Source organism: Lissotriton vulgaris, chromosome 5 (assembly GCF_964263255.1).
Source record: "Lissotriton vulgaris chromosome 5, aLisVul1.2, whole genome shotgun sequence".
NCBI lineage: Eukaryota > Metazoa > Chordata > Amphibia > Caudata > Salamandridae > Lissotriton > Lissotriton vulgaris.
Window position 1 is genome coordinate 472,546,935 of NC_141693.1, and position 13,209 is coordinate 472,560,143.

The 13,209-nt window shown below is 45.7% G+C and overlaps 1 protein-coding gene across 3 annotated transcripts in view; it reads left to right on the top strand.

The window, feature by feature from the left end:
* CROCC (ciliary rootlet coiled-coil, rootletin) overlaps nucleotides 1–13,209 on the top strand; it is a 463,946-nt gene that overhangs the window by 40,407 nt on the left and 410,330 nt on the right. For all 3 annotated transcript variants that reach the window (XM_086921919.1, XM_086921920.1, XM_086921921.1), the window contains exons 2-3: nucleotides 8,015–8,156; nucleotides 9,825–9,973. In XM_086921919.1, the coding sequence (XP_086778045.1) occupies nucleotides 8,015–8,156; nucleotides 9,825–9,973 (291 nt within the window). The remainder of the gene's footprint in view (nucleotides 1–8,014; nucleotides 8,157–9,824; nucleotides 9,974–13,209) is intronic.

The window sequence follows — 13,209 nt, forward strand, 5'->3', positions numbered from 1 at the left end:
GGAACAGACTAATTTGCATGTAGCCAGGTTCTGAGCTGGGATGGTGCAGTGAGCTAAAAAACAGTGATGGATCAAGCCCTGATCTTTGGACTGGGTAAGAGTGGTCTGCTTAATTCAGACACTCTGTTCATCACCACCCCCTTTTCTGAATCCTGTTCGGGACTAGAAGGCTGGTACCGGGAACACTGAGAGCATAACAGAGGGCTCTTTCATTTCTTGAAATCATAACACCCACACTGTTTATGGTGTGGGCGGTATGATTCCAACATGTTTGATTCCAAACATGACAGGTTCCGTTGCAGCCATTTCCGAGATGATCATCACGCGATTTCGCGGTGCCCCTCTATATAGTATATGGCTGCGTCACTGGCAACCCGGTCGAATGGACTCCGTAGGCTGCAGGGGTGTCCTGCTCATGCAGGGGCACCCTCTCACTTAGAACAAAGCACCCTGCCTTCAGTATTGCAACGGCCTGCTATAGGGGTGACTTATAGGTTTTAAGTGCAGTGACCATTAGATATAGTAAACGTATATCTTTAGTAAGTGGTGCATGCACCAACTTACACAGGCTGCAATGTCAGGCCTGTAGTTCCATTTTGAATGGTCTCTCATGGGTGGCATAATAGATGTTTCAGTCAATGTGAGGCCTCTTGGGTATCTATGCCCTGGGTACCAGGATAACATATACTAGGGACTCATAAGGGTTCACTAGTATCCAATCTGGGATGTACCCAAGTACTGAACACAACAATTTAGAAAGAAAGCGATTAGCCTGGGGTCCTGATTAGAAGGATCCCAGTCACACTAGTCAAAAACAGCGTAGGCACCAGGCAAAAAGTGGGGGTAACATCCAGAAGGATCCTACATTCCTACATGATACCCATCTCTATTTGCCCCAGAATGCAAAGTGTTGGTGGTGTCATCTTTGTGACCCAGTACCTTGGCTGTTTACGTCTGTAAACATTGCAAGGCACTGCATTCCTTGGTAATGTTACTTTGAAAAGGTTTAACACTCAACCCACCCTCTGTAACTGTGAGAATGCCACAGCGGGGTTTATTTTTTAATCTATTAACTGTGACAGACCAAAAGAACTGCGCCTCATTAAAATTCCTTAATGAGGCCAGAGCACGAGACACAATGGTGTACACAAAATATATTGGTGAACACAGTAAACATAATAAGGTATGCAGGAATCCAATTGAGGAGTACGTGGGTGTAGAAAACGGAGAATGAAGGGGACACACAAGAAAATCAAGTATTTGCTGTGCAATATGTCTTGCATTATTGAAAGTTTGAACTATTGGCTTTGTATTATTATTTGCTACGCCAATGGCTCAAGCTTTCAGTAATGCGAGACCTATTGCATTGCAAATGCTTGTCCTATAAAGGCTTTATGAAAAGTGAACCATAAAGAACATTCCCATTGCCTTTTGGCACAGTCCAATGTCAATCTATGCATAGCTCTACTCTTCGCTAAATCCTGCCGTGAATTGGACTTGGCTGCAGATAAAAGAATCCCCTTCACCTTCCTGCAATCTTGATTATACTAAGCTGCTGCTTTTGCTGTGTTTCTTCCGACCCGTTTTGCTTGTCCCAATGTATCCCTGATCAACAAATACAATGCATCGTGCATAAAATTAATCTCCTATATTCTGGCTTCTTGTGGAAGGGGGGACAGAAATGCCACCTCCTTTCTTAGTCTACTCTTTACAATTTCAAGAGCCACAGGATTTTTTTCCACCCAGGCCCTTCTTATAGTCCTACGGTTGTTGGTTTGGGACAATACTAACAAGTCTCTAAAACCCAAATGAGCTATTTCTGGGACTTTGGAGTAACCTAGAGTTAAACTTAAAGCGTTGTGGTCTCTATGAATTCTTTCGACCACCTCCATATCATGGACAGCTGGCCAGTGTCTACAATTCACTAAGCAGTAGTGGATACGACTTGCATGACCTGGTCTGTTATAGGTCGATCTGAAAATGGACTATAAGAAGGGGCTGTTGGGACCCCAAAATTTGTCATCAGCCTAGCAGCCCAGACGGGCTGTGTGAGGAGGGGAAGCTATGCAAGACTTTTGCCTGTGACCAGGACTCTAGGCCCAGCCTGCTGGACTCCCTGCTGGGTGAGCGGACATCACTCAGGGAAACCAAGACCACATCACTGGAGCATGGAGCCCCAGCACCTGCCTGCTTGCCGAGACCAGTGCACCCTGTGAGGAAGAGTGGAGCATTGGAGGGAGCGAGGTCCAGTTGCGAGCCCAGCTGAGTGGACTCCTGGTGCAAGGTGTGAGAAGATGGCTGCAGCAATGATCGGGTCATTGCCTGTGTGAAGGTTCTAGTCGGGGACCCCAAATACCTGAAGGGATCATCGTGAAGATAGCAGAGTGCTGCGCAGGACGAGTGAAGCCGTGCAGCACTTGTTGCAGTGACCCCATATGTTAGGAGGGGGCACAGTGAAAATTATTGCCGGCTACGAAGGGCTGAAGCCTGTTTGGAGCCTCGCGGTGACCCCATATTCCATGATGGGACGCTGTGGCATGGACAACCGTGTGGTGAGAGACAACACCTTGGCCGGTAGTGTTACTGCAATCCCTGTATGCCACGAGGGACTGCGATACCTAAGAGGTTGCAAGGATCGGGCCATTGCCTGGGAAATGTGGGCCAAGACCAGTAGGTCGTCACAAAGCAACGAGGACTGAGCTGGAGCTACCCTCGTGAAACTATAGAAAATGCGGAGAAAAACGTGTGTCCATAGCCACCTCACCAGGACCCCGCCAGGAGCATAGAAATCCAGTTCCCCCCCATGTGTGGAGTGCAAGACTTACTGTGCACAAGGAGCACTGGAGTACCTCCGATCGCTGCTGTAGCTGCCCGTATATGATTAGCAGAGAGCTGCATGCAGCTGACCCTCGAAACAGAACAAGAAGCGAGCAGTGTGAATGCCCGTGGTTGGGGCACTCACTGGCACATTGCAAGCCCTCTTGCTGCTGAAATGGGTAAGATGGGTTACACCCCGGGGGACTCGCTGCTGAGGGCGCTGGGATGCCAAGGCACTCTTGATTATTTTACGAAGAGTCAGAGTGGACTCTTGAGTTAAGGCATACTAGTGAGCATTCCCTGGATACCACCACCAGTGAATGGAGAATACCCCCACCCACATTACTAAGAGGGTGTGGGATAGGGACTTGGTTACAAATTACTAGAGCTTCGACCTCAAGAGGAAGGGTGTTATTGTTTAAGTATGTCGTAACATTGCTTTGAACGCGTAGAGTTAGAAATCAAGTACTTATTATTATATAAATAAGTATTTAACTAAACATTGATTTATTGACACTGCCGTGCACTCTTTGAATAATGAGTCGAGTTCACTGACATGTAATCACACTCCCACCCCGAGGGAGCCTTGGACCACTCGACCATAGTTATCACTGAGAGTCAAGTGCAGAAGGGGTACTTGGCCCACTTGCCCTTTATCCATAGTAGGGTGGGCCTCTGGACATCAGTATGAGGCCTCAACCCCTATGGAGGGGCCCAGTAACCCCTCCGTGCCCGCGTAGCCCTCTGAGGGGGTTCTGACAGGAACTTCAAATCTTAAAAATAGATACAACCCGTTGTAGTGCTTTACATTCTGACTGCCTTTTGGAAAACTGTTGCTTTGAGAACATTGAGATGTTAATATGGGTTACCTTCAATTGCTAAATATAACTTTGAAAGGGTCAGGTCAAACGAGTTATACAAAACATTACTATAACATGAGTATTTACCTGCACGTGAATTTTTCATACCTCTGGCATTGGTTTGTTTGATTCTCTTATTGATCTTGAATGTAAACCCCTCCAAAATGTTTGAAGAAAGCCCTTTTACAAAGGTGAACCATTCCATCTTTTATATTTCAGGTATTTGCAAATATTGTTTTATTGCACTGCAAACCACAGAACACTCCTCTCTCAAATCTATGTTATGTTAAGGGGTGCTTATAAAGCGCACTGTCACCATGAGTTTCCTGGCGCTGATTGGATGCTGAAAGAGACAGAGGGACTTTAGCTAGATTGTGGAAAAAGCCAGGTTTTGAGTGATTTACGGAATTGGATGATAGTGTTAGAAATCCTGACTGGGGGAGGGAGGGAGTTCCAAAGTTTGGGACCGAGGTAGGCAAATCTCCGACCACCAGATCTGCAGAGTTTAATGGAGGGGACAACCAAGAGGTGTAAGTGTGATGATCTGAGGTTACGTGAAGGACAATAGGGCCGGATGAGGGATTTCAGGAAAGCGGGGCAAGAACCAGAAAGAGACTTGAAAATAAGGCAGCCAAGCTTGAAGGTTGCCCTTAGGCTAACAGGGAGCCAGTGCAATTTGATGAGAAGGGGTTTGGCGGACTGCCATTTCGGTATCCCGAGGGCCAGTCTCGCCGCCTGGTTTTGAATGATTTGCAGCCTATAGATGGAACATTTGGGCAAACCGTGGTAGATGGAATTTCGAAAAATCCAGGCGGGAGAGGACGAGGGCCATGATCACTTGCAACAGAGCATCGGGGGTGAGGAGGTAAGCCACCTTCCTAATCCTGCGCAGCTGGAACATGCAGGAAGAGACCACCGTCCCCACCTGGGGCCCGAGAGATAGCCCAGCGTCAATGGTGACCCCGAGGCTTTTCACTGAGGCCACCGGGATAGGAGGGGGGCCAAGTTCTGCCGGCCAGAAATGTGGACCCCAGTGGACAGCGCTCCTACCAGGAAGGAGGAGCTCCGTCTTTCCTGGGTTCAGTTTAAGCTGGTTCTGACACATCCACTGAAGGATATGGGACATGACTGCCTGGAAATTGGGAATAGCAGAGGGAGAGTTTAAAGATAAGATGAGTTGCAGGTCGTCCGCGTAATTAAAGGCGGTGACGTCCCACTGCCTCAGAGAAATGAGAAGAGGACGAAGATAGAGATTAAAGAGGAGGGGGGATAAGGAGGAGCCCTGGGGGACCCCACAAGGCAGGTGCTCCCTGGGAGCCCTGAATGTGCCTAGGCTGAGGGTCTGAGATCTCCCAGTAAGGAAGGATTTGACCCATGCCAGCGCCAGGCCCTGGATGCCGGCCTGTTCGACACGGTGGAGAAGGATGTTATGGTCCACCGTGTCGAAGGCGGCCGACAGATCTAATAATACCAAGGCCTGGGGGGTACCCTTGTCAGCTCCGTCTCTCAAGGTATCCAGGACGGCCAGGATCACAGTCTCCGTAGAGTGACCAGATCGAAAACCGGCCTGGTTAGCTTCGAGAAAGTTAGAACTCTCGATAAACCTAGAGAGACAGGCAGTGACATGGGCTTCCAAGATTTTAGAGAAGAAGGGTAAGAGGGAGATAGGGCGATAGTTCGCCGGGACGGCAGGGTCGGCTCCAGGCTTCTTCAACAGAGGCACCAGAACAGCCTCCTTGAAGGAGCTGGGTACCGTCCCGGAGAGGAGAGAAGAATTAAGCAAGGGAAGGATGCAGTCAGGTAAAGAGTGGCAGATGTCCCGAAGTATGAAAGGCGGACAGCGGTCGTCAGGAGAACCAGACTTAATGCGGGCGGCAAGAGTGGCTAGGGATGTGGGATCTAAGGGAGGGAACTGAGTAATGGAAAGAGCATTATGAGGGGGAGTAACAGAATCAGCGCCAGGTGAGGTGACCGGAATAGTGTCCTTAATCAAAACAATCTTCTGTATAAAAAAAGTGCTGAGTGCATTACAGGATTCCTGTGTAGGGACCTGGGTCGGGAGCGTCCTGGGATCAGAGGTGAATTCATCCAGGACTCTAAAAATCTCCTTCGACTTGCAAGGGGCTAGTAAGATTCTCTCTGAGGCATAGGCTTTTTTGGCTGCAGAGATGGCAGATTTATACTTATTACGGACAGCCACATAAGTATCTCTGCTTGACGGGCAGTAATCTCTTCTCCACATACGTTCTGATTGGCGGAGTTCCAGCTGTATGGCCTTAAGTTGGGGAGTAAACCATTTATGAGAATTACTGTCTCGGGACCGAGGGAACTTGATTAAAGGGGCAAAGATGTCGCTGGCTGACACGAGCCAGTCGGAAACCTGGCCATCTAGCTCGTTGATGTCAATGTCGTTGAGAATAGGGGGGCGTGTGTGAGACAGATGAGATAACAATTTGGAGGAATCAACAGCCTTCCACTTACGAGCCATGCCACCCTCCCGCAAGGGGATCCTGATCTGGCCAGCCACCGAGATGGTAGTATCAATTAGAAAATGATCAGACCACACACAAGGTGTTATAAGCGGGCTGGTGGACTTAACCCCATGGACCCAGATATGGTCGAGTATGTGACCGCCACTGTGAGTGGGAGAGGTGACTAATTGGCTAAAGTTCAGGCTCGAGAGACCTTCAAACAATTCGGTGGCATGAGGGCCAGCATCCTTATGCTGGAACCAGTAGTTGAAGTCCCCGACAATGGCTATGCGTGGGGAGGAAGTGGCTAGACTGGCAAGCTGTTCAATGAAAGATACGGGAAAGGAGGACATAGGCTGGGGGGGGGGCGGTAGAGTACCATAAGGGTGACTGCACTTGCCTCAGTCCCAAGGCTAAGAACCAGGTTGCCCACTTCAGGAAGAATCATAGATGTGGAAGCAATAACCTTAAGGTTCTTACACATTACCGCTGCGACCCCCCCCCCCCGGGACGGCCCCCTGGGCGGTTGGTGTTTAGCAGGTAATAGTCTGGAGGTAACGCTGCCAGGATGTCCGGGAGGGAGTCGTCAGTGAGCCAGGTCTCAGAAAGTAGAAAGACGTCAGGCCTCTCGGTCATAAGTAGGTGAAAAATGTCAGTTTGATGTCTGACAAAAGAACGAGTGTTTAAATAAAGTAAACGAATCTGTGACTCGGAAGTGGTAGGTGAAGTGGAAGGAGTGACCGGGCCCAAGTGAGGGGGAAGGTTACCTGCGATTCCAAGAGAAGTAATCCGCGTCCAGATGTCCAGCGGTAGAGGGCTAGCGGCGGAATGTAAGGGCAGAAGGGGAGTAGGAAATAACGGTAGCGGCGTCCCTGACCCCTGGGCCCGTCCGGCCGCGGACGGGCGCAGACAAACTGGACTTAGACGCGACTTCGGCGCGCGAACGGCGTGCCCGCTGCGCCCGTCCGCTGCGCTCCCTGTAAGGGGGCGTCATTTTATAGGGCAGATGGTTGGTGTGAGGCTCCGAGCGCTAGACCGCTCGCCTACTGAGCCTCCTCACACAAGATCTAGGAATATGTCCCACTGATTAGATTTTTTAGGACTATGCCTGTGGGCTATAATGATATCCCAGTATCGTTTTATTAGAACAATCTGCTTTGGCAATCAAAGATAATGGGCATAATAAACTCCATAACCAGATTTGATCAAAGCGCTTCATTCCAATGAGCTCATCAAATTGGAAAGCCAAAAATATACCGGCGTACAGAATCCTCGTCTTGGAGGAATAAACCTGAAATGTAAATTGTATCAGAAAATTATCTCCAAGAAATATAATCTTTTAATGGGCACTATATTTCCATTACTTCATGCTATCAGAGTAAAACCCAAGTAGTAGAATATAAACAGAAGCCATTATTATAGTGAATTCATTTTATGGGAACACTAAATTCCAAATACATTAATGTTATCAGAAGAATAAATACTAATACACAGATCTGATTTGTGGAGCGTGCCCCAGTAAGTGACTTTTATTAAAGGAATATGTTCTTAGTAGAAGCGCATACCAGAAGGAAACATTCCTGTAACACGATATTAGCAGATTTAATTTGTATTATGTGTTTGGCCAACATAATGTTTTTGGAGGCAGCTGTTCATGATGCTTTTAGAAACTTAGTGGTCTAGCATGGGCTAATATGAAGGTACCTTTACCACATGCTGTTCTGACACTGTGTGACTCCTGTACCCAAGATGCTTTGTGTCTAAGCTCCTCTAGCACAGTGTTCTTTTTTGTGATATGTTGCCTGTATGTGTGTCGGTCATTAAGTTTACCTTACATCTGCTATCCTTCCATGCATTTATCCTCAGAAGCTGGAGAACAGTATCTTGAATTCTTCTGATGATAAGAGCTTCACTTTACGCGGGAACTCTGAGGATTCCCCGGCTACGAGCTTGCCTGCCAGGATACGGGAGATTGTAACCAAGAACCTTGTCGAGCAGAAGACCCCAGGTAAGTTGGTCAAGCTAATTAGACAGCAAGTCTTCTAGTTTCCATCCTATTCCGCTCCACCGTGGCTTTGTAATGAGGTTTCACCGGATGCTTTCCCTTGTCTGGATTTAGGCTTTTTGTCCGATTTCCTACTGGATGTCTGAAATTTAACAAACCTCTGAGGAGTCTGAGACTGACACAAATCGCCTGGGGCAGCCACACAATGATTCCCAAGGTCCTGCATCTTGATAATGCTTAAACTGAATGTACTAGTCAAAGGTGGATTCGCTAAAAAGAGTCACATCAAGAAGCAAAGGAAGGGTTTTTCTCTCTGTTTGATTTGATTTTGGTTTGAACATTTGTAAAGCGCACGAATGCTCGAGGGCATCAGGCACTAATGCCAGCGAGAGTCAGAAGGTTGCCAAAGAAATATAGTGAGAAATTTTAGTTAGCGAAGAGCCAGGTTTTTAGCGATTTTCGGAAGGATAAAAGCGTCGGAGAAGTTCCATAAATCCGTATTCTTGTTCCTCACTTATACTGCATTTTAAAATCTCTAATTAGTGACTTACACTGGATTACGTTTTCTGTCATTGGTCCAAAGGCGGATTGCCTTACATAGGATAGGCCACAGAGGAAATCTGCCCAGCCCCTGTTGGCCAATCCAGAATCCAGTAACTGATTGTTCCTAAAGGAATATGTTCTTAGGAAAATCTGCATACCAGAACAATACATTCCGGTAACACGATATTACCAGATTATGATTTCAGCTATTCTACTTGGAATAGCCAAAGAATAGAGGAAAAACATAATTCTTTTATTGTACATGAAGGTTATACCCTAACTTATTCTTATGGACAGAAGCATAATGCGTGTATCATGGAAGTAAAATATGCAACAGCGAAAAAATGAATACATGTTTTAATATGGGTCTGCTATTGGACTGTTGGTTTGCTGTATCATTTGATCACGGCATTTAATTTCTATCCCAGAAGACCATTTACTTTGTGTACAAAGCAGGACCCATTATTTGGTGGAGTTATATAGTCCAGACATCACACTGAAAATAGAGCTTCTTGTGAGCTTTTTCCCAATGGTTGTCCTCCAGTAGGGAAGATGCCTGTCCCCTAGGCTCAGATGGTACAGGACAAGAGAGAGTCTTCATACCTGATGGGACGTTCCCTTCAAGTGAGGATCTGGGTAGCTTGGTCGACTATATCATGAGATCAGTCCAACTCAACCCAAGCAAGTAACTGGTAGATGCACAAGCAGGGAACACAGTACAACAGTAAGTAGTTGACGCTCCATGGTACAAGAATTTTGTGTCTTAGGTTAGGTTTTCCTGGCTGTCGTATGCAGTGGAGGGAGACTAGCCTGACTACTGTTTTCCCTGCCTTTTTGTAGTGAATATCTGAAACTGTATGTGAAACAATAGATACCCTTTCTACCAAGCCACTCTTTAGGATATTGAAATTGTAAAAGAGGGAATATGTGTTTAAAAGAGAATATACTTTGAGAAGAGTGAAATGTTGGAAATGATAAATCAAAGTAATCCCTAGAGATTAGCAGGGGTAGGGTGCAATTGGGAGGAATGAGATACCACCCCTCACCCTTTCAAGCTGGGTAGTTACTGACAGTATCTCATGAACCTGGCTTCTCTCATGTTCTTTCCTTTTTCTTATCGATTCACAGAGTTACCAGACGAGATGTCATCTCTGCTGTCCGTGCAGGAGGAGAACCGTATCTTACAGCAGGAGCTGTCGCGTGTGGAGGACCTGTTGGCACAAAGCCGGGCAGAACGAGATGAGCTGGCCATCAAGTACAATGCCATCAGTGAGAGGGTAGGTGGGTGTTGGTATTCTCCTAGGCTGTCTCGGGCTATCTCAATCCATGTTCTTTGTTGGAAAGGTCTCACCTCTGCAAGATGCTCACAGCAATGTTAAGAGGCTTTATGTTTTGCGTGAATTCCATCACATCAGAAAGTTCAATCATAGCTGTCCAACTATCAGGATGTAACTAGAAATCCTGGTGTTGCTGGTCCAAATTTGACGGGAGAATCTGTATTCTCACACTGTCACGTCTACACTCTGTGTTGTACTCTGACATGGATTCATAACTCGACAAAGAGACAGGGCACTTAAAGTTAGCTGTCTTGTAACTGTCAACATTTGGGCAGTGTCTTGTTAATCCAGAGAACAGAGAAAAACACAACCAAAGCATCGATCTGTGGAGCCTGAACCCATGTTGCTCCCAAGAAAATAATGCATCTCATTGACTCCAAATAGCTGCATGGAAAATCCGTAAATTTGCCCCAAACTTATTTTTGTCAAATTCCTAGTCTCTCTAAGAGCTCAATCTCTCAAAATGCTAGGATTTAACACCGTAAATTAGGACACAGTAAAAGGTCCAATCTTCTGACCGTTTGTTATGAGACTTTTCCAGACGGAGTGCAGGAATTGATCCTTCTTCCAGCTTTACAGGTGTCCTGCAGTTCATTCCATTTGGTGAATGGTCTGGTTTCCTGCAATATGCTGATGTGTCCCATTTGTATGTGTGTGTCTAGGTAATCAGAGTTCACATGAACCTGATTTTGGTATCACAGTTGAACCATTCCTGGTTTACAGCTCCAAGACTAGTCCGTTTCATAAAATATGTTCCCTGATTGATACAATAAAATGCCATCAATATATTGGAGTAATCAAAATATCAATTGTAAAATTATCATTTAAAACCAAAGCTATGCAATTATTTTGTCTGATTTCCTATAGATCCCATCAATGCATTTTACAGTTTGGCACAATTCATATGGGGTTCACAATTCAGACTAAAACTAGCAGAATCTTTACAAGTTCTGATGCCTTATACCACAAACAGTGGATGCAGCCAATACCTCTTCTCGTGTTCAAATTACGGGCAAGAGTAGTGCTTCGATGCAGTAATTACATGGCCTAAAGGCACCTGCATTATCGCCAAATCAGAGACTCAAGCATATGTACTCCGCAACTGCAGCCATCGAGAACTGTGGACGAATTATTTTGTGGTGTGGCATTTGTAAAAAATGCCACATACAAGTACTTTTTTAAATAGGCGTTCAGATAAGGACATATCCCATATGCTTCTTTGGCTATTCAGCCTCTGATTGTGTGGATTTAGAGGTAGAGTCCCAGAAGGTGCAGGGTATCACAACTTTTAATAACATTTTGTTTTCAATTCTCCTGTTTCGACTTGCACTCGTTGTCTCTAGGTGCAGTAGTTTCCCAGATCATCCTTCTCAGCGTTCACTCAGATGCTTCTGAGGCAGTGTCAACATATCAGTAAGGTGGCTTTTCCCTGCAGCGTTTGCTTCATTAAATTAAAGTGCAGTCTTGCCTGGGCTTGGCTAGTTTATAGCAGCAAGCTATCACTATTGCAATGTAGTTTGAACATCCATTGGATCAAATCTTGGTTGGTGCAAAAATAACTTCCTGGCTCTTCCACTTAAACCCATGAGAACATTTCTGCCTACTGTGCAGTACTATCCTGATTTCAGTTTTGAGTCACAATGCCATATTTACCTGCTGGGTGGCACCATTTTTATTTAATCTGATATATGCTTTTGGTCATGCTGCGGTTAACTTGGCATTGGTGGTCCCATCTTCAGCATTATAGGTGGTGACAAAAAATTACAGAAGATCTGTTGATTATCTTGGGCTTCCGCTTTGAGCCAGCATAAGGTTTTGAACATGTAGGTGATTCACATTTAGCAAGCTGGAACTTAGCTTTAAGTAGTCGTTCAGGTTTACCATTTTGACAAGCCGGGACTCTATTTAAACTATACCAATATTCCATAATTCTCTGAGTAATTTAGTATGAGTGACATTTTAAAGAAACTGGAACTTCTTTTGTCCTCCTAACTGCTCATTTGAGGAGTCCCTGCGCTGTACACCACTTTCAGGCGAGTAAGGAAGACCTGCTGAAGTTGGATAGTGCCACAAACACACAAAATCTCGGAGGAACTCCAGTGAATATATTCTTGGCAGGGTAGGAGTCTAGCATGACAAAAATTAGAACCACAGCCACTAGACGACCAATGCAAAGGCAAGGGCTTGAGTTACGGAGAATGGCAACAATTGAGCAATTCCACAATTTAGCCAGATTTGGTTGTCCTCTACACTCAAGCGTGAATTTATTTCTAACTTCAAAAACCATCTAATACTATGGAAGGAGAGAAGAGGGCCCATCCCAGAAGCCAAACACGTTGTTGCTAGAACATTCCTCTTAGGCACTTCGATATGAGGTTAGTTGAGCCATTTGTTTGGCTAAAGTGGTCCTTCCCCCTTCCTACTTTTCTAGAAGGAAGGTCTGCATTTTTGTGCTTTAGAAGCCTTTTGGACTTCATTATCATTCAAACAGCTGTTTTCACTGAGAAGGCACTGTGAAACATGGGTGCCTAGCTGGTGAAAAAAACCGGCCTCTATGACCCCAGGAGAGCACTTGCCTATCATAAAGAGAATAAAGACATTTTCAGAAAATATACAAATTTGAGGGAAAGTCACCATTAAATTTGAGGGAAAGTCATTGAGTGCTGCTTGCAGTCATTAATATCACATCAGTCAGTGTCTCCACTTTTTGACGTGATCCTTAAAACTGGAATTACACCGCATAGGTGTAGGCTTTTTGTGATTTACCGAGGATCACACCGAGCGGGGAAGCCTCAAACTTGAACCTTGTTTTCTTGCTTCCCAACAGCACTTTAGGCACTGGAGCCTATTTCCTTTTGCACTTGACATTCATGCCTACCCAGCAGTTTCTCAGGTCTACTGGCCTCATTATGTGCTCAAACTATGCATGCTGTACAGTTGCAGCGGCACAAGTAAATACGAAGGGGCAAATTCCTGTTCTTCAGAGACACACATGAATAACAGCAGTGAAGGTTCTGATTCTAAGTGGAATTGGCTTTTCTGTACTTCCTGATCCCAGTACAAGGGTTACAACTAAGGTGTGTAAATGCCTAAATGATGGGCCAAGTTGAGGGCTTCCTGTAACTGGCACCACACGTTCTTTCAAACAAGAAGAAATTTCCCTAACCTGGTTAGCA